The sequence below is a fragment of the Rousettus aegyptiacus genome, unplaced genomic scaffold, assembly GCF_014176215.1.
Source record: "Rousettus aegyptiacus isolate mRouAeg1 unplaced genomic scaffold, mRouAeg1.p scaffold_m13_p_1, whole genome shotgun sequence".
NCBI classification, from domain to species: domain Eukaryota; kingdom Metazoa; phylum Chordata; class Mammalia; order Chiroptera; family Pteropodidae; genus Rousettus; species Rousettus aegyptiacus.
This window is the reverse complement of record NW_023416284.1, coordinates 8,881,734-8,902,976: the sequence shown is the minus strand read 5'-3', so window position 1 is coordinate 8,902,976 and position 21,243 is coordinate 8,881,734. Positions and strand designations below refer to the sequence as shown.

General features: G+C 58.5%; 1 protein-coding gene across 1 annotated transcript; it reads right to left on the bottom strand.

Annotated features, from left to right (window-relative positions):
* Positions 1–345: 345 nt before the first annotated feature.
* Positions 346–16,806, bottom strand: EFHD2 (EF-hand domain family member D2). Its single transcript, XM_016128390.2, has 4 exons — positions 16,434–16,806; positions 4,286–4,433; positions 2,973–3,107; positions 346–1,984 (listed from the first exon to the last, which is right to left on the bottom strand). Exons 1-4 carry the CDS (start codon positions 16,745–16,747, stop codon positions 1,853–1,855), a joined length of 729 nt encoding a protein of 242 aa, XP_015983876.1. The 5' UTR covers positions 16,748–16,806; the 3' UTR covers positions 346–1,852.
* Between the last annotated feature and the right edge of the window lie 4,437 nt (positions 16,807–21,243).

Here is a 21,243-nt window from a genome sequence, read left to right as displayed (position 1 = left end):
TGAACTCACCAGGCAGCGTGGCTGGACGGCAGGGGCCCGGGCTGTGGGCTCGGTGGCCTTGGCCTGCACCCTGTTGACCCACTTGCCTGTGCGCCTCTGGGAGATAAAACAGCACCCACGTCAGGGGCTGGTTTCGAGGATTACATGAGTTAACACCTGTAACCAGTGTCTGGTGACAGCAGGTAGACATCAGACTCGACCTGTCCCATTAGGATGAGTCCCTTCTTCCCCCGGGCTTGACATGACCCAGGAGACACCTGAGCACCCGCATGTCCTCACCCCTGCTCCCCCCTCCCCATTCCCACCCCCTCCGTCCCCCACCAACCAACAAGAACCACACGCACATAAGAATATAGAATTTTATCTTATTTTAGTTAAAAAAAATAATTGTACCACCGAATGAAGGAGTAGCTTTTTTTTTGGAGGTGAGAAGGGAGGAATAAAAGAGCAATAAGCCAAAAGAAAAAGAACTTTTTATATCCTCTGTATAAACATATCCGCTAAGGCAAACGCAATCCAGAGCCAAGGCTGCTTCACCGGGGTCAGTACCTCCTAATTTTTGCAGATTCTAAGGCCAAAAAAATAAAACCTCTGCAGATCCAACGGGAGCTTCGTAGACTCTTGGAGCATTTTACTAAAATAAAGAGTTATCGAGTGTAAAAAGCAGTGACGCTGTCATGACACCGAACGTTGCATAACCGGGGCCTTGACGGCCGCGCGCTTGTTTGGACCGGGTGACGGGCACGGTTTCACGGCACGCTGACGGACGCACGGACGCACGCACACACACGCGCGGCACAGGGGCGGGCGCAGGACCGGGGTCCCCATGCTTCCTCCGGAGGTGGCTGTGATGGGACAGGTCCTGTCGCTGGTGGCGAGGCGGTGGGGGTGTCACCTGGGGAAGGGTGGTGTGGAAGGGCTGGGCGAGGTCCCCTGCTCCCCGCTGCCTGGTCCGTGCCAAGCACGCCAAGCGCTTCTTAGACGCCTCCTGGAGGAGACGGCGCTGGTTCCTTCCCAGGGAAGGAGCCATCCCTCTCCCCTACGCTGCTCTCGCCAGAGCCCCTGAGATCCCCGGTTGTCCCAGGGGGACGAGGGGGTGGTGCTTTCGCCCCAGAGCCTTCCTTGCCCGTGTTACATGGCACGGCTGGGAGAGTGGGGGCCTGCGAGGTAGATTGACACAGCTGCCCCCTCGCCCTGCCTGGCTGGGCCCCCGAGAGCTGGGGTTGCGTGGCATGCCAGGGGCCTGGGTCCTCTCACAAAAACAGGAGCCTCTCCCCGCCCGCCCCACCCCTGACTCCAGCAGAGAAGAGGCAGGGCTGGAGGCACTGGGCTGGGGCTGAGGCACCCCTGTGCCTCTGATCAGCTCCGTAGGTCCCACTCTATGGAGCCGGCCACGATTGTTGCCGTCTGCCGCTCCCCCCAGTCTGAAAAGGGGCCGAGGGCAGTGCGGCCTGTGGGTTAAGGGCAGGAGGCCTCGGGGGGGGGGGGGGAGGAGGTGAAAGGGAGAGGCACAGGGGAGTGGAGGGGTGTGTGTGGAGGGCAGGGTGCAGCCCTGGAGCGGGCAGGGGTGCCAGAGAGACTCGGGGATGCCAGGGTGGTCTGGGCCAGGCAGGGAGCCAGCGCTGGTGTCACGGTCTCAGGACAGGGTCCGTGGCAGGGAGCGGGGAGAGGTCGGGCCACGTCTGTGAGACCCTTCACGTGGCCTCACTCACAGACACCTGTAGGTTTTTAGGATGGTCCCTTCAGACAGAGCTGAGCATTCAGGCTCGGCCTCCAGTTTGTCCGCCCTCCCGCCCGCGCTGGCTGGACTGGGCGCTGGGCGGGGGCCAGGCGGGCGGGCCGCAGCCCCTCGCTACTTGAAGGTGGACTGCAGCTCCTTGAAGGCCGCTTTCCGCTGCTTCATCTCCTCCGCCTGCTTCTTCCTCTCCTCCTGCTCCGCCTTGATCTCTTCCTCGAAGCGGCTGGACACACTGATGGCCTGGACCTGGGTGGAGTGGGGGGGAGGGGCCTCAGGGCTGGCGGGGTGGGGCCTCCCAGCATGGGCTTTCCCTGGGCTCCGCCCAGCAATGCCTGCACAACTCCCCTGCTTGCTAGCTCAGCCCTGGGCCGGGCACTCCATTCGCCCCTCGGGGCCTCAGTTTCTCCGTTTAGAGCCTGGGGCTCACTAACTGACCCCATGGATCCGTGGGGAGGGTTGAAAGAGAGAACGTACATTCAGTGGCTGTCGCCTACTGCGGCTCCTGTAACTTCTCATGTACCCTTCTCCTGTCTCCTGTCCGGGGGAGCCCGGCTGCCCACTGGTCCCACCTATGAACCCTGAAACGCCCCCTCCGCCCTCAAGGCCCCGAAGGAGGTGGGAGGCGGCTTTTGGAAGGATTGCTCTTAGCTAACATGGGAAGAGGGAGAAACAGGAAGGTGGGTGTCCCAGGGCCCTGGGGGGGGCAGGATCCAGGGGCCACACCTGTTTCCTCCACGTCAGCGTGTACTGAAAGGGGAGGGTGCTGTGCGTGACGGTGGCCTCTGGGGTCTGTCAAACCCCCTCCAGGCTGGGGCTGGAGGGGCTACTGTCTCCAAGAGGCCCCGGGAGCCCGTGTTTCTGGGCCTGCCCTGCTCTCTCCCAGGCCCACCCTTCAAGGCCCAGTTCTGCGAGGCAGCGCCTCTGCGTGCCAGGGGCAGCTCAGTCTCCGTCACCTATACCCCTCACCTACCCAGGGCAGGGAGAGAAAGGGGAAGCTGGAAAGGATCACAGTGTGGATGGGAGGGGACAGAGCAAGGCACACAGCGGGCCCTGCCCAGCCCAACTGGGGCGTCAGCTCTCCATGTCTTGTTGACAGCCTCAGCGGGGACGAGAAGGGGGGAGCTGACCCGAGAGCTGACCCACGGTCCTATTTACACCTGGCCAGCCAACCCCGTCCTTGAGCCGGGTCAGGTCGAATCCCAGCCTAGGCTCCACGTGTCCTTCCATGCCTTACCTTGGCCTCAAAGAAGCTCTTGGCCCCCTTGACGCCCTCGGTGGAGACGTCGATCTCGGAGAGGCGGGCCAGCACGTGCAGCCCGCTGTCCTCCTGCAGCTCCCCAGCCGCGGCCTTGCGGAAAATCAGGAGGAACTGCGGCAGGGAGGGAGGGAAGCACAGGGCGTCAGGGCGGGAGGGGAAGAGGCCGGGTCCCTGGCCACAGCTAGGCCCCGCCTGGCCTCCCTGGGAAAAAGGAGGTGTGCTCACGGGGCTGGGAGCCAGAGGGCTGGGTCCTCCCCCTCCACGCTGTGTGCCTGCGCAGGCCCCGTGCCACTGCCTCCCTGGGCCTCAGTTTGCCCATCTGTACGATGGGAGGCTAGGGGACCCGTCTCCTGCCCTCCCAGAATCCGGGGCTACGGCAAGCCTGCTCTGTCCATACTCAGCCCCCATCAAGACACTCGACGACATGGCCTCAACTTACCTCTAATCTTTGTCTATACTGTTCCCCAAACCAATTCACTCTCAATCCCACTTACTGAGTCCTCAAAGGTGCACGATGACGGCCCCCCTTTACAGAATGTCAGAGACAAGAAAAGACGCGCCCCGACTCTCAGCTCCAGGAATCGAGGGAGGAAGCTGAACCCGTGTCCTGACCCTGTGCTGCGCCCCCCTTTCCTCCCTGCCGCTTGTCCTCCCGCAGGCCTGGCACCTTTCTCCCGCCCTCCCTGCTCCCTCCGAGGCCTGGCCCGAGCCCTGCCAGTCCCGGGAGGCACCCCCGCCCCCACCCCCCGCCTCGGACCCCCGCGGCCTGCGGTCCAGCCCCACTGCTCGCTGGCTGGCCGTGGGCCTGCGTTTCTTCCCCCACAGAACAGGCATGCCTGTGGGCCGCGTGTCAGAGTGGGGACTGAGCGAAGCCCCCCGGCACGGTGCTCAGCTCCTCTGGGACCCGCAGTACACGTCACTCCTCCGCGTGCCCCCCTCGTCCCCGGCTTCGTGTCATTTTGCCCTGGGCTTCTCCCCCCTCTCCACTCCGGGACGCTTGGAGCACAGGGCCCTTCACGGTGTTCCCAGAGCCCACATGGGGTCAGGTATACAGCAGTCACTCAGCAAGGGCTCCCTACGCGATGAAATGGGTGTCCCTCCTTCTCACTTAAGGCATCTCAGACCCCCACCACCGGTGCCTGCGCCAGGAGCCCCCTGAGCCTCACTCAGCCATCTATCAGCCATTCAACACCTGCGGTTCAAGGACAGTATTGCTCAGTGACAAAACGGGGTGGTCTCCCCCTGCCACCAAGCCCTCAGGGACAGCCCCCCAGGGGCAGTGGGCTCACCTCCCGGAAGCTGAGCTTGCTGTCGAAGTCCTCGTCCACCTCTTTGATCATATTTTTCAGGCCCAGGTGGGTCTGGGGGGCCCCGAGTTTCTCCATCATGAGCTTCAGCTCCATCAGGTCAATGAAGCCGTCCCGGCCGGCATCATACCTGTGGGCACAGAGAGAGGCCTAAGGACACCCTGGCTCCTCACCCCTGACCAGTCAGGGTGGTCACAAGCCAGAACACAAGGAGCTCGGGGCTCTGAGGGTTCCGCCTACCGACATGTCATCCTATCGCAGCTGGAAGGGACATCAGCCCAGGTGGAGTCCTGATTTGTGGCCCGGCAACAGCTTGGTTACCTCTGATAACGGGGGACTCACCATCTGGCCTGGCAGCCTCCTACATGTTGGAACAGTACTGTTTTGGACGAGCCCGCTGCACAAGGGAGCTGAAACTGTAGCCTCCCTGCACTGAATGTGACACAAATTCACAGTACGCGGGGCTGTGGGTCGGAGGGTGCTCTGACGTCAGCACCGTCAGCACCCACCCGTCTCCGTGACCAGCTGGCTTACCAGCACGGCCACGGGCACTTGGGGGACACCTTGGCCTCACCATTTCCCCACTTCCTATCTGCACCCAGGCGGGAGGCAGAAGGCACCACATGTCAAGGGCAGGGCCAAGGTCATATAAGGGAGGTCCACCTCTAATTGTCCTGGAAGTGGCCTGGGGTGTGTTCTGGGATGCCTGTAGGGGGCAGTGGGGAGATGGCTGGCGGGGTTGGGGGGGTCGTGCTGCAAAGGCTTGGAGGGGTACCTCTGCCCTGCGCACTGCAGGTCTCCTTTTTTCTGCCACCAACAGCCGGGCAGAGACAGGGATGGGGTGGGAGGTGGAATCTAAATGTCCCTGTAGACTCGCGTCCCGGCGGGAGGAGCGTGCGTCAGAGCTGGCCTGCGTGCCCTGTCCCCTGGCTGGAGCTGCGGGTGCCTGGAGCACACAGCGCTGCGGATGTGGGTGTTGGCCACACGGATGTGGGCGTTGGTCACACGGATGTGGGCGTTGGTCACACGGAGCAGCCCGGTCCTCTTAGCAGGCTAACTGAACACCTGCCTGTCTCCTGGTGGCTGGGGGGAGTGGTCTCAGAGCTGGCAAAGGGGACCCTTGTGCACAGCCACCGAGGCCTCAAAAGCTGGCTGGGTGACAGTGCTGGTGGCAGCAGCGTGACATAGAGGGGCTGAGTTCCAGAAACCTATGTCCTGGAGACTTGGAGTTGCTACACAAACACAGACCTCATTCCTCTGCCCCCCACAGGGCTCCCTGGCTCCCATCCCCTTCTCTAGTCACACGTAAGCGCCACGTGACTTGGACATCTAAGAGCAACCACTTTTTGAAATCCATCTTTGTACCCGGAACTTTATTCTACTTAATCCTCAGAATAACCTGATATTATAAGGGAGGCGCAGAGGGGTTAAGGGACCAGCTCAAGGTCACGGAGCAGTAAAGGAAGGCACTGGGCCTCCACCCGGTATCCGCCGAGCTCATAAACCTGCTCGTTTCCTCTGTGCCCTCTCCACCTGTCCCGGGGCTGCCGGCAGAACAGAGACGTCTGCTGGGAGCACCGAGCGGAGCATTTGTGCCGGGGTATAAATAGTTCGCGAGTGAGTCAGTGGTTGGAAGTGAGGCAGCACAGGGAAGACGGGCGTCTGGGAACGCAGGGCCTGAGGCCTCCTTCCCCGCCATGCGGCCGGAGTGGGGGCGGACGGGCCAGAGGCCCCTGTGGGCAGTGGCCATAGCTGGGCCGGAAGCGCACGTGAGAGGACGTGGTAGAGGGCTGAGGGACTCGGGAAGGTCAGGCAGGCCCGTGGTCCCATGGTCAGGCTCCACTCAGAGCTGGAGGGGCCCTGGGGGGAAGGGGGGCACAGCGAAGCCCCTTCCCCCTTCCGCCTTTGGAGCCTGTTTGCCAGTTGGTACGGGGCTGGGCGGCGGCTGGGCGGCCTCTGCCCGACCCTGACAGGTGCTGGAGCAGCGCTGTGGGGAGTGGCCTGGCAAGGGCGTCAGTCCCTCCTGGGGCAAGTCACCTGGACGCCCCCCCTCAGTGCCCCTCAGGAAAACAAAGTCCCTGCCACTTTCTGAACCTGGGATTCAATGATGGCCAGCGGTGACGTGTCAGGGCTGGAGCAGGAAGCTGGCTTCCAGGAGCCGGGCATGACGGTGACCCTCTCAGGGTCGCTGTGAGGACGGAGTTTATACACGCCAAGCACCTAGCACAGTGCCTGGCACATGGAGCTGGCTCTAGAAGTGGCAGCTTCCCCCACTATAAGGATATTTAGTTACCTTTGTTAAGCTCCTACTATGTGCCAGGCATTTTTCTCTTTATAACCTCTGTGCCCAGCAAACTTGGGAAATCAGCATTATGTCCTTGAGGCTCAAGGGACTGATGAAGGAACAAGAATTGTAGAGGTGAGGGCCCTGGCCCGATGACCAGCAGGCCAGGGATCCGGACCCCTGTCCCTGCGATCCCCACACTCCACTCTCTCTGCCACCCCACCCCTCTCCTGAGCCCAGCTTTATTTACTGCTCAAGTGGCAGGGTTTCTCCTGCAGCCTGGGGTGGCTCAGTTTCAGAGACAGTACAGATAAAGTGTCCACATTTGGACGGAAGCTCGGGCTCTGGCAGCTCCCGGGCCTGGCTGGGCTGCGGCTCCAACCGCCGCCCGTGTCAATCAAGGCTCAATCAATTACTGGGTCTGGGCTCCGTTCCGGGCAGGCTCCGGGCCCCAGGGGGACAATGCAGGGGATGGCCGCGGTGCCAACGGCTCAACCGCCAAGGGGCGGTGACAGAGGTCAGGGAGAGGCCAGGTGCTGGGGCGGGAGTTGGGGCCCCCGAGGAGGTGATACTGTGAGATCCAGGGAGCAGGCACCTTCCATGTACTCTGGACTCTGATGTGGGCGAGCTCTGGGTCATTGGACCAGCCCGGTACCAGGGTTAGCCTGATCGAGGATGACCTCGAAAGTACACTGCTGCGACTGACCAGGTCCAAACCTCAGATCGACCACATGCTGGCTGAGTGACCCTGGTCAAACCTCCTGTCCCCACAAACCTCCATTTTCCCATTTACATCATGGAGATCGAAGGACCCATCTCAGGATTAAGGCAAAGATCAAAAGAGACAATCCAAGTTGATTCTTAGCACAGAGCCTGGTCTATAGTGAGCATTTAACACAAGCTACAAGCGATAACAATAATAATAAAATGAAAATGAATTACTATTAATACCTACCTTTAGAATTAAAGATTACATGAGATTATAGATATAAAATACAGATGCTTCAAACTTGCTAATTTCATTATAATAACAACAGTGGCTATTGAGAATTTGTGTGCCAGATACCATGTTAAGTACTTCGCACATAATGGTGACTGACAATAAGAATAATAATTACAGAAAATACAATGGCTTCTTCCTAGGACACCAGTCTGGATGGTGCATGGCTGGGCGGACGTGCTTGTAGCCTGGCTTGGAGGCAGGGGCTGGACAGGATGCCCCAGAGGGCCCTAAAGCAGCTACCCCTCCTCTGAGGGTCCTGCTCCCCGCCATGGGGCCTGATTCAACGACCCTGCCACCTGGGGAGGTGGAAGAGAACAGAGCCTTTCGCTCTCTCCCCGGGCAGAGGGAGAGAGGACAGGGAGGGAGGGAGGTGACGAAGGGGGAAGCTGTCACTGCGCCACCAGCAGGTACAGGAGAGAATGATGTTCTACGATGGCTGGAAACGGGCATCGGCCCGGCTGGGGAGACCCTCCCATCCATCAGCCCTCTTGCCGAGCTGGACCGGAGCCTGCAGGGCGCTCGGAGGATCAGGGAAAGAGTGGGCACACAAGACCCATCTGGATAGCTTGGCCTACCCCCCTTCATGTTATGTGGCGAAACTGGGGCCCAGAGTGGGCAGCAGCCAGCTCATGGTCACACAGCTGGCAGACTGCAAGATTCCAACATCTTTGCCCCCTGCCTGCCTCTTCTTCCTGGTCCCATGGAGGGACCCAAATGCTCAAACTTGCAGGGCTTGGGGAGGCTGAGCTGAGAGCCTGGCCTGGGGCCGGCCTTGGAGGGCAGGACCGGCAATGAGGCTCCAGGGCTGGAGCTCAGCACTTTTCTCCGGCACTGGAGGGAGGCTCTGCACCTGGCACCATGCCCACATTCCTCCCTGCTTTCCACCCCCCCACGGCCCCCGCCCCACACCTCCCTCCGCCACCTAACGGTCCTCCACAGGGAGGGCTCAGCAGCTGCCGCCCCGGATGCTGGTGATAAAATCTCCTCCCATCTGCCCTTGACAGTGGAGCAGCCAGCCGGCCGCCACCCAGGCAGACTCTGCTCCTTTGGGCTAAGCACAGCCCACCAGCTGGCTGCTCCTCCTCCCCCAGTTCTGATAACCAGGAGTCATGGGGGCGGGCAGTGGCTGGCTTCCACAGCACTCAGCCCCGATGCCTCGGCCCTGCACCTAGGGCTCGTCCCCGTTTCCTAAGAACGTCATCAGGGGCCACTCTTTGCCGAGCACTGACTAGGCGTCAGGCACTGTGTCACATCCATGGAGTGGCCATAAATATCCCCATAGTACAGACGAGGAGACTAAGGCTCAGGGAGGAAGTGGCTTGGCCAAGGCCACAGCTGACAGGGACGTAGCTGGGGTCCGAACCCAGCCCTGATGAAAAACACACGCTTTTAACTACCATGCTATGTATGTCCTGATGCCCACAGAGTCTGCGCCAGTGATGCTCAGGTCGGGGGGGACGTGGGAGGCCCCCTCATTTAGCCGTTCGTGAGGGTCAGATTCCGAATGCGGTGATCCTGCCTGGTGCCTTGAACGCCGCTGAGGGCAGGAGCCTGCCCCATTCCTGCAGGCAGCGCACGCTGGCTTTGGAACTGTCTAGCGGAAAGCTGCTCCTCACACACGACCCTCCCCACCCGTCAGCTGTGCTGTACAAGGATGGCAGAACGGGGAGAAGTTATCACAGCCGCACGGGGGTGGGGGGTTGGGGGTGGGGTGGGAACAGTTGGTTTGGGAGTAGAGGGCTGTTTGCCACCTCAGGCCTTCGCGGATGGCCCCTCTGTCCCTGTGGGTCCCCAGCAGGCCAGACTGTTAGACCAAGGAGCCCCCAGGCCCACTTGGCTTTGGCCTCAGCATTCACAGACCCGGTCCTCTCCCACCCCGTCTGGGGAGACCTCTGTGGCTCCTAGGCCCCTCCTCTTTGTCCTGCAAAATGGGAAGGCAGGTCCCTTGGGGCAGGAAAGTTCTGGAAGACAGGAACATTCCGGCCTTGCTGTGACAGCCAGCCTGGCCCTGTCCCCCCATCCCCGCCCCACGCAGGTGGCTGCCCACACGCGCAGTGACGACTGCTCTGCTCGGCAGTGCCCTTCCGTTCCTGCCGCCCCCACCCCGAGGGAGCCTGACTCACGCGGGGAAAGCCCGGCCGCTCGCCACTTCCTCTCGTTCCTATCTGCGGAATCTGAGGCTCGGTCTGCCACCCTGTGTCAACCCAGGGCGGGCGAGCGTGTGCACACGTAAGCGCATACGTGTTGCTCTGAGGGTCAAGCGGGAGCCTCCCAGGCTGATGGCGGCCTGCTGGGGGCAGTCAGAGCTCCGAGACACCCCAAGCTGGGGTTCGACCACCACATTCTGAGCCCCAGCCCGGGAGGGGCGCCTCCCTTCACTTGTAGTGGGTTTCCTGCCAGCTCTTAATAATAATTACTGTTACAGGAGCGACCGCACAGAGCGCGTACTGAATGCCTAATAGAGCCCAGTGCTTATTATGTAGCTTAGCCTTCCGCCCCCTCCCGACTGGTTATCCCCCTGCTGCTCACACTAAGTAACTAAGTAACTCGCCTCACCTGAAGGTCAGCCTTAGGTGAGTGGTGGCGAGATGGCTGTGGGGGGCCTAGCACTTCATAAACAAAGTGCAGACTGCTGGCTCTTGTTACAATGCAGATTCTGATCCAGTAGGTGTGGGGTGGAGCCTGAGCGTCCGTGTAAACATCCCTGTGGAGTGTCTGCCGCTCCTGGGATGCCGATGCTGCTCTATTTGGGTCCCCCGGGAGCAAGGGAGTTGGGAGTCAGACAGGCCCAAGTTCGAATCCTGTCTCCACTCCTTACTAGCTGTGTGGCTTTGGATGAGTCACATAAATCTCCCTGGGACCCACCCAGTCGCTTATCTGTGAAATGGGTGATGATAATCTGACAGGATTAAACAAGAGATAAGGTGCCTGGAATGGGGCGGAGGACAGTGGCCCTCTCGCTCGGGAGTGCTGGCAAGGGCCGGAGCTCCGTCTCCACACAGCTCGGGAATCGGCCCGGCTCCCTGCTAGCTGCACCTTTTTGGCACGCCACCCCCACTTCTCTGAAGTCCTTGAAAAGCAGAAGTCAGCCAAGGCGAAGGCTGCTCGGCAGTCAGAGGGAACTGGGCTGCTGCAGGGTGTTGGGACAGTCCCTGCTGAGGTGGCAGGGTGCCTCCCTCCTCCAGCTGGGCTGGGCTCTCCTTGCAGAAAGGGCCTCTGACCTCTGAGGTCCCGGACCCTGGACCCTTAACAGCTGAAGCCAGGCCTTGGGCCCAGAGGGCAGGGGGGGAGAGAAGACTGGCCCGGAAGGCACACGGCCAAGGGGAACAAAAAACGCCTGGGGGAGGAAGGAGAAAGGTGACTCAGAATCAGAAGGGAAGAAGAAAGAGCTGAGGCCGAGTGCTGAGGTCAGGAAATCCACCCTCGCTGGAAAGCCGGGCTCCTGGCTGCTGCACCTGCACCCCCTGTGCCCCCAGAGGGCTTCCCCTGGGACTCTCAGAGTCCCCTTGTCTCCCCAACCGCAAACACAGCCCTCACCTGGCCTCTGGAGCTCCCTGTGGGCGGACCTGGTACTAATCCTGCCTCTGCTGCTTATGATAACCTCAGCCAAGTGACAGCCTCCTTGAACCTCAATTTCCTCATCTGACAAATGGGGATAATGATAATACCCACCTCTATGGGTCTGAGGATTAAATTTGATTTCTGAAATAATATGCACAGGCTCCTTCGGGAGCAGCCGGACCTGGTGACTCCTCCACTCGACACAGGAGGATGTGGAGGGGGCCGGCTGTGGAGAACGCATCGTCATAGCGCCCTGGCGGAGAACGTTCAGCCCTCATGGTAGAAATAAGGAAACGGAATCTTCCAGCCCTAGCCCTGGGGGCTCATCCTCTCTATCCCCAAGGGCCCCTATACATTGCTGCTCTCTGGAGATTAAGTTTCTCAAGAGCAGGAACTTCATCCTTCCCTGGTTCTCTGGGACCTGCACGCAGCAGAAACTTAACAAAATATCTGCGGGATCAATGAGCAAAGGAGTGGACTTGCATCATGGTCTGTTTCAGAATCATCATCTGTGTTTTCAACAGCCCGCAGACGGGACATGGTGGTGGACTCTACAAAGGCTCCGGACTTTTAAAACCTGATCCTCAGAACGTCACCTGGTCGGTTCTGTAGCCCCAGGGGGCACTAAGGCTGGGAGAAGCAGGGCGCCCTGCCCGAGTCACCCAGCTGGGCAGTGGCGCTCAGGCACTAGAGTCCCACTTTTGTATGACTCCAGAGCTGCTGTGCGTGTGTGGTTTTTTTTTTCCCTGCCACCTGCCTTCCACGTAATTACGTGATAATGAATTCCTTTCTCTATTTTTGTTATTTATCAAAGCCACATGTAGCTGTCAATCAAAGCGGCTGTTCAGCAGGAAAAAAGGGTCCTCCTGCTGGGTTCCTGTCACTTCCTACCAAAGCCAGAGGGTTGCCGCCAGCCCAGCAGCTCCATGGGGGGGTAAGTGGAGGGAGCCAGTGGCTTTTGTGGAGCTACCTTGGTGCCAGCCCAGAGAAGCACCGCCAGGTCTGGGGATGATGGTGACAGGAACTTTGTGTCAAGTGCTGCGTTAAGAACTTTGTAACAATCACTGTAAACTGGGCGCTATTATTCTCCCTATTCTAGAAGAGGAACTGAGGCTCAGAAAGGTTTAAATCCCTTGCCCAAACCCAGGGCTGCAGAGTCCAAGGGTCCCGTTCTTAACCACTGTACCACCCTGTCTTCCAGGACAGGCATGAGGAGAGGCAAGGGTCTGAGCAGGTGGAGGAGGGGAGGGCAGCGTGGGGAGGGAAGAGGCATCCAGAAGGAGGGTAGCCTGCCTCTCTGACGCACGGGGTCATGAGACGAAGTGGCTGGGGACAAGGCTGGGCAACGCAGGGAACTAGGACATCTTCCTCAGATTCCACGGCAGGTTCAGCATTACATGGTTGCCTACCTGTCCGGCAGGTCTCAGCTTACGAAACCCCAGAGAGCCCTGGGCAGGCTGTTGCCAGCCTGGAGGTGGGCCCCCTTGAAGCTCTCCGGGGGGGGGGGGGGCGGGGAGAGCCACACCATTCCTTGCCTTGCCTGGAGGGTTCCAGAGACAGCTCTAGATGTTTGGGCAGAGAGGTGGAGAGACGGTGGGATTGAGGTGGTTGCCGCAGCCAGAGGTCACAGGGAGGGCCTGGACTGACAGTCCGGGTGCCGCTGAGGTGGTGTCTGCACGTGCCTGGCACCGTGCCAGAGCTATACGCGTGTCCCCCTCCTCCGAGCCTCACTCCCAGAAGCAGGGACCATTCTCCCCACTGTGCGGACGGACAATGGTGCTCTGGTTCGGCCACCGAAAACCTCCCTGTGACCCCAAGCCAGTCACTACACCTTTCTGGGTCTCAATTTCCTCTTCCGTAAAAGGGGGTGAGGGCTGGAGTCAGCCCTCGAGGTCTCTCCCAGCTGGACCTGCACAGCATCGCGGGAGGTCAGTGATGGCGGAGAGCCTATCTTCCCTCGGTCCTCTCTCTCCCCGCTCCATCCCCGCCCTCGGGAACTATCTGCTGACCAACACTGAATAGATGGACTGCAAGACCATGGAAGGCAGTTCTGCCACCCAGAAGTAAGGTCATTTGCCAAAGTGCCTTTGGGAATCGTCGGATTGAGCCTGCTCCTGTTACAGATGTGAAGACTGAGGACCGGGGAGCACAGGCGGACTTGGGAACTCAGCGCCAGGACAGAAGCCCAGGCTTCCCAGCTCCTGGCCCCCAAGGAAAGGCCGGCTTCCGGCTTCCTCTGACCTCCCATCTCCTGCACTTGGCTTTGGTGCATGGCTTCCCAGGAGGGCCAGGCTCCCTCCTCCCTGCCACAGAGCTGGAGACCAGGGTGGGAGTCTCTCAGCAGAGCCCTGGCTGTGGTCCTCAGGCCCTGCTTGGACCCAGGAGGCTGCAGCCCCGCAGACAGAAGCAGCAGAACAGGGGTTTTGTCCTGTTCTGAGAAGCAGCAGAACAGGGGTTTTGTCCTGTTCTGAGAGCCTGTCTGTCGGCTGTTCACAGCCGGACTCGCGGGGCTGGGCTCGGCTGGCACAGTGAAGCCTTGTTTCCCTGAATACAAAATCTGCAGCTTTTCATTCTTGCCAGGGCCCCCGGCGGGCAGCACTTCCTTCCCTAGAAATCCAGCTCCCTGGCCCCTTCCTGCTCCCTCACCCTTCCCCACCCCCAGCAAACGGGCAGCGGTGCCAAGAAGTGGCTTGCAAGGGGGTTCAGCTCCCCCTAATCTTCATCAAAGTACTCCTCATCAAACACACACACCCAAAACAGCCTCTGTAAAGAGTAAGCTTTTCTGTAAACGCAGCTTCAAGACCATTCCCCTAGTCATGCACCCCGCCGCAGCCTTCCCCGTGCCTGCTCTTTGGGGGTGTCTGGGCTCTCCCAAACAGCTCCATCGTTTTTAGGAGGGGCGTAGGGTAGAGGTGCTGTGGAAGTCTAAGAGAAGGAAGGCCCTGGGGGAAGATGTGGGCTGGCGGTGGGTCCATGAGGCAGGAAATCACCCATGAACGCGGACGGGGGTGTGGGAGGGCTGGGTTTTCCCACATGAAAGTGGATGGTTGTGACGGAAAACCCAGAAGGGAAGACCATGGGTTTTGGAGTCACGGACCTGGGTTCAGATCCTGGCTCCATCATTTTCTAGCTGGTGTGGTCTTGGCAAGTTACTTAACTTCTTTGTGGCCAGACTTCCCTGCTGTGCCATGGGAATGATGATGCTTCTGTCCTGGGGTTGCTGGAAGGAACTGATGAGCTCCTTAGGACGGTGGTACTACTGATACAGGGATCTTGGCTGCCTTTGAATAATCTCCTCTGCACTCCCTGGAGTGGAGGTGAGGCGGGGGACACACTCTACAAGGAAGTTTGAGACGATGAAGCTATATCCACCCTGAGCTCAAGGAACTTGCAATCAAATCCTGCCAGAATCTTAGAAGCCTCAACCTCCTAGAAATCCTGGAAATTTCCTCCTTGAGAATCCTGCTCTCCTGACTGTGCCAGTCTTTAGCTGGGAAGAAACTCTGGAACTCCCAACCAAGATCCTGGAGTCACAGAGGCAAGCTCCTCAGGCCCTGGGACTTGCACGTAGTGGCCCAGAAGACAGTCAAGGACTGTCTTCCCCCAGGCTGGCCCCTGGAAAAGTATGGGGCACCTGGCCACCCAAGTCTGGGAACCAGAAACCTCTTCCCCTGTGTCGTCGGGGCCAAATGCAGAAGCAGCAGCTGCGGCAAGTGCTAGAAGTGGGAAGAGCCTTTCTCAAGCTGTGGGGTTGCAAAACACCGCCTTCCTGGGCCTCCTGCTTGCAGTCTGGGCCGTCAGCTGTCCAGGGCTGAGGCACACGGTCCCTGCCTGCCCCACTTCCTGCCTCAGGCAAGGTGGGCCCAGCACCTGTCCCTTGGCCTTGGGCTGTCTCTGGGGAGTAGAGAGATCGTGACTCCTCCACCCTAGCTAGACTCAGCCTCAGGATGGATCCACTCCAGACCAGTACTCCTGGGCTGTGTCCCCTCCAGAAGCCAGGGGCAAGGTGACTGGAAACAGGAGGTGGGGAAGGGTACCAAAGGGGGGGGGGTTGGTGGCTGGATGCCTCCATCACCCCATCACCCCTCCTCCTCAATCCCCCTCCTACAAACAAGGCTAAAGCGGAGGGCGGCTGACCATTTCATCCCCACTGTGTCGACCCAGGGATGGACCAGAGAGGACCTGGAGGCCCTTCTCTCTAGTCCCTCGACAGAGATATTAAGGGTTTTTGGGGGGCAAGAACTAAGCCCACAGGCTTGGGGGAACCGGTCCAACCTGCTGAGGGCACAATGCATGGAATTATCTGGAGAAAAGGGTACGGGTGAGAGCAACTAGGAAGTCAGATAGGAAGGTGTGAGGCTTTGGGCACAGGGGAGGGGACAAGCAGAGATGGGGACTTCCAACAGGAAGCGGGGAGTGAGGGGGCAGTGACTACCAAGCTGCCCAGTCTGGAGGGTGGTGAGGGCAAGAGGAAGGAGGCCGTACATACTTCAAAGTGTGTGTGTGTGTGTGTGTGGGGGGGTGCTGGGATTGAAGGATTCCTCCCGGGGGAGACCACCTGAGGGTTGGGGTCCAGGTTAACAGTGGATGCAGGCAGGGGTGGGAGGGGCTGAAGGGGCTTTGACAGGAGTTGGCCAGCAGATGCTGCATAACTGCAGGCGAAGAGGGAGAGGGGGTCTCTGCCCAGAACCTATGTTGAGGGGTATGTGAGAGAAACAGGAAATAAAAGGACCCCAAGGAAAGGAATGTGTGTGACATGGGGTAAGGAGCTAAGGGGTGGGTGTTTGTGACCAGCGTGTGTGGGGTGGGGGTGGGGATGGGGAATTCGCGGAGCTTGTTGGGGGAGGTAGGGAGGCCACGGGGTCCTCAGTCTCGGTGTGCACGGGTGTAGGGCGGTGGGGGAAGCGTCACTAACAGGGCAGGGTCCTAGGCCAGCGACCCAGCGTTTTCGGACCCATGTATGCGGCGGTAGTGGGGGCTCGCGGGGACTCCTGATTATCTAGAAGGAGCCGCGGGGGTTCCTCACTCCGTGTGTGCGCCTACGGTGTACTGGGGTCGCGTGCCAGGGGCTGGGGGTACCCAGATCCACATGCGTGGTGGGTGGCGCGTTCCGCAGCCTTGTGATTATCTGGAAGGGGTCGCGGGGTCTCCACCCCGGGCGTGTCGGGGTTTGGGGGAGCGTGGCGGGCAGCAGGGGTCCTGGGGCGGCGCAGAGTGGCGGGTTCGCGGCCTGGGGCCGGCTGGTGGGGTGGGCGGAGGGGCCGGGTCGCGCGGGCACTCACTGCTTGAACATCTTCTCCATGTCCTTGATCTGCTTCCTGGAGAACTCCTTGAACTCGGTGTAGGGGTTGAAGACGCGGCGGCTGGGCGACTGGGGCTCGCCGATGCCCTGGTTGAGGTCGGCGCGCCGCAGCAGCTTGGCGCTCAGCTCGCCGTCCGCACTGCCCAGCGCCTCGGTCGCCTCGTCCGGCGCCCCCGCCGCCGCGGCCGCCGCCGCCGCGCCGTTCAGGCCGGGCTGCTCCGGGGCCTCGCCGCCGCCCTCGCCCTCCATCTGCAGCCGCCGGCTCAGCTTGCTGGCCAGCTCGTCCGTGGCCATGGTGGCCCGCGCGGCGCTCGCCTCGGCCCGGCCCCGGCTCGCCGCGCGCCCGCACCGCCTCTGCCGCGCTCTTCCTCTTCCTGACACGCCCCGCGCCAGGCACCGCCCCCGGAGGTGGGACTTGCGCCCCTGCGGGCCCGCCCGGGCCCCGCCCCCGCGCCCAGGCCCCGCCCCCGAGCCCAGGCCCCGCCCCCGAGCCCGGCCCCGCGCCGCGCGCGCCGGTTCTGTCTAGACCGCCGGCTCTCCAGGGTGTTGGGGGCGCTGAGCCCGCCACCATCCTTCCAGTAAGACTGGGAGGCCGCGTCAAAACCCATCCCGCGGCTCGGTCCTCGCCGCGCCCGCCGAGCGGGAGAGGTCGAGCTGGGGGCCCAGGACCGAGGCGGGAAGGGAGAGGGGCTCCTCCCCTGCAGTTTGGGTGTGGGTCACGGGCTCAGGCGGTGGTCGCCCCCATCTCCTCTGGAATCCCAACGCCGTATAGTCGTAATACTGTGTCCGTGTCACCCTGTCGGTTGCCATGGAGACGACTGGTTGTTACACACCGGCGTTGTCAATGAGGGTTGCAGGGCTGTGAAGAAGGTGGCCCTGGTGAGCGGGGAACCCCCGTTTAGATTTAACCACAGCGGGAGCTGCTCCATCTTTTGGAAAAGGATGGACCCGCAGCTGCGAGGGAGACGGGGCTGGGCCTCAGCCCTGGAAGATGTTCGGAGACAGGGGGAGAGCTAACGGGGGAGGGGGGCTGGTCCTCTCCCCCTCCCGGCCCGGCACATCACATGGATGACTTTGCAGAATAGCTGCTGTCGCCTGCGGCTCTGCTTTAGGTCCAGAAGGGAGATCTTGACGCTGCCATTTCAGTGAGGCCCCAGAGGAGACCTGTCCTGACCAAAGGCTCGCGGCGTGCGGTTTCTCTCTGTGGTCTGTCTGGTCTGTCACCTTCAAACTGCAAAGCTGCGGGATCCCCAGCATCAGGACCCGCGAGCGGGCGCGGGGTAGGGGGCGATGCTAGTTAATCATATAGAGTCCCAGGCTCCAATCCAGGCAGACAGACGAAACTAATCTCTGGGGTAGGGCCTAGTACTCTGCATTTTTAACAGCACTCAGGGGAGTTCTGCTCCCTGAAAAGTTTCAGAATCACTAATCTAGAAGGAGGACTGTATTTTATGCTCATTCTCTAAAATGTTAGGACGGTGCCGAAGCCGCCTAAGCAGAACCCGCTCCTGCACGTCAAAGTGCAGAGAAGAGATGGATACAGGGCTTAAAGAACCTACGCTCTATAGGCAGAGAGCCCTTGAGAAGGTAAAGCCAGCAGCTGTTACAAAGTGATTTGCACAGAACAGACCCTCGACTGACATTTGTCAATTTGCCATTGTTTACAAACATTGCCGAAATAATTTAAAAGGCATTAAAAAAAAAAGAATAATTGAGAATGAACCTGTTCAGAAAATATGAAATTTTCATTAACTTATTTTCGAGATTGTTTCTGAGTCCAATAAAGATGTTCAGCTTAAATGACATGGTTTTGTTTTTTTAAAGTTTGGAATTAAGTTTCTGTGGGGTTGAGCAGTTTGTCCTAGCTACTTGCAAAAAGCAGTTTTCTTTATCTCCCATAAGCAGCCTTGAAGGTCCCGACAGTTTTTTTTTTCCTTCATTGAATGCAAAAGACTTAGGGACATGATGATGTAGATTGAAACTTTAAAAATTCTGTCTGCAGATGCTTCGATTTGTCCAATTCTCACAAAGCTGCTAATTACTTAAAAATCTAGTGAACCTCAACTTACTTTAACCTGTGAATTATAACAGGTCTGCATGAAATACGGTTGCCTTTGTTATAGACTGATTTGCATCTGCCTGATGTGGGAGCAAATGTATAGGTGAAGAGATTATGTGAGGGTTTTGCCTTCTTCAAATACAACTTACATATATGTGAGAAACCTGGGGTTTGGTTTGCATTATTCACACGGGCTGTATATATTAAACGCCCTAGTCAATTACTCATTTTGGCTGTGTGGACTCCACCCTCGGGAGGCCAGGCAGCCTCCACAAGGCACAGGTAAATGAAATCTTGTTCGTTACATATTGCATCTTATAAAAGGGGAGCAGAACTTGTTGCTATTATACTCAGGCAGAGCTCAGGAAGTGCTTTGAAGGGTGAGCCCTCTTAACAGCTCTTGGGGTGATTTTCTCACAGGTTCTCAAGGTTCTAGAGCTGTGAGGCTCAGACTACGGGATGAGGGCTCAGGCTGCACGGCGCTCTGCCCCATCTGTAGGACCTGGACCTGGCCTTGCATGTTGGGAAAAGCACTTTGTCAAAAATCAAAGGAGAGGTGAAGAAAAGAAAAGCAGCGATAACTGCCGAGCACCGATGAGATTGCAAAACTCCCAGGAACTGTAGGTTGCTCGTTCATTAGGGGAAATCACTTTCGAATGACCCTGAGTTCTGTGGCCCAAGCACAGATGTGGGCAGAAAGAAATGACCTGGACTGGTTATGCATTAAAGCATTTGGTCATGTGGAAAGAATGATCGTCAGGAAAAAAAATCACACCCTCGGTAATGGAGTTTTACAGAGGCAGGGGTGAGAGGGAGCCAATTCTGACAGTATTCCCGCGGCAAGGGAGCTAGGCGGGCTTAGTCATCATCGACTTAATGTTTCTCTTCTTCCTCCCACATCTACTTGTGTAACTGTCTTTTGGGGAGGGGTGAAGTCATATTAAGAAATACGACAGCACTTTGAAAAAGAGGGGAGAGGAGCAAGGAGGGGTTGGGAAGAGCTCTCGGGTGTTGGGGCAGATGGAGTGGATATGGAGGCTCATTCCAGAGCCCGACAGAGCTGGGTGGTCCCTCCAGCCTGAGACGCTGGGAAAACAAGAAGGGATTAGGGAGGCCATCAGAGATAAAGTTGGCTCCAAGGGCAGCACTCACTTAGCACTATAAATACCGACTTACTAATTAATCATCGCAAACGCCCTGTGGTCACCAGGAAACTCTTGATGGATTGACAAAGATGCACAGAGGTCATGATTTAGAGACAGCCCACGTACACATTTGGAGCAATTGGATGAGTGACAGTAGGGAATGGGGTCACGGCCTGGTTGGCTTCAGAGGCTATCTCACCTCCTGCTAAGTCCGGAAGCTGTGTAAAGGGTGCGACGGGGAAGGGGCTGTGCCAGGCAGGTGCTTGTGGGGCTGCTGAGCCAGGCAGGAGGAAAACGGCATGATGGGAATAGCTGCAGGTAGACGCATCTGTATGCAGGTCATTAGGAACCGAGCCATGTATCTGTAGAACTCTGTCTCAGTGGTTATCTTGGATGTGATGAATCTACCCGAAAACCAGGATCGTCTTTTGAATTAGTTGCATACGTCCAACTAACTAGGAGGCTGGAGAAAAAAAGCTGAGTGTGTTTTCTGCTTCGGTCAAACCCCCAGTGTCCAAGTTCAATACCCAACAGGCCTGAATTATAGCCTGTTTTAAACTCTCAAAGAGTACACGTGTGTGTACCTTGTGGCTGAAAATCCAGCAATGTCGCATCTGCTGTATCGTCCTGGACCCCTTCCAAGATGGCAATAATATGGGCAGCTGATTACAATTCTTCCACTATGCTGAGAAAGCAGTGCGTGTCCACATTCAGGCAATCAAGTCACATTCATTAAGTGTATGGGGCACCAGGCTCTGATTCTGCAATTCTTCTGGTCGTGGGTGGTGGGGAGGAGCAGGACTAGCCAGTTTGAAGAGTGAGATCTGCCGGCCCCCACGCTGGCAGACTGAGAGAGGCTACAAATCTTCCTGCTAGCCCTCCTCTGGCGGGGGCTCAGCACTTATTAGGACCCACAATGACCCTATTAATAAAATATCCAACACCACCTCTCTGCCCAACACAGCTTCCTGGGGCAAGGGACCTACTTACGTGCCTGTCTGGTTCGACTTTGGCTCCTCAGTATGCATTGTGGAGCCTGGCCCAAGGAATGTGCTGGAGAAATAAATTGTTGAATGAATGCAAGATGGTTTGCTCTTCCTGAGGGCCGGGGACAGATTGGGTGTCTTCTCAGTGTCCCCTCCGGTGGCCCATTTTCAGGTCCGAAGGTCACCACCAAGAAAGAGAATCTGCTAAAGTGACACCTCTATGCATCTGCATGACTCAACACAAAAGCTAACAGGAGACCTTAAAAAACAACCCTCTCAAGTGTCTGTTCCCTGTTCCTCTGAGGACAGTGCCAGCAGCATCAGATAGAGTTTGGGGCCAGATGACCTGATGGTCCTTGGGCATCATTATGGCCCAGAGGTCATTTAGAGCTCTCTGTTCAGCAGACAGGGCGGAAGGAATAAATGGAAGGTACAGATAAACACCTCATGTGGCCACTGCAGAGGCACCTGGGAATTTGGGGAACTGACAGGGAAATTGTAAAATTTGCATAATGCAGATAGGCAGAGTCAGTTGGAAGGAAGAGCACAGTGCCTAGGCCAGGGACACCTGACCTCAGGTATTCACTAAAGAAAGCATGT

Coding starts and splice junctions, on each gene's coding strand:
- EFHD2 (XM_016128390.2), bottom strand. CDS start 16,747: ATGGCCACGGACGAGCTGGCCAGCAAGCTGAGCCGGCGGCTGCAGATG. Junction 3,108..4,285: donor GCAAGCTCAGCTTCCGGGAG/GTGAGCCCACTG, acceptor TCCCTGCCGCAG/TTCCTCCTGATTTTCCGCAA. Junction 1,985..2,972: donor AGAGCTTCTTTGAGGCCAAG/GTAAGGCATGGA, acceptor CACTCCACCCAG/GTCCAGGCCATCAGTGTGTC.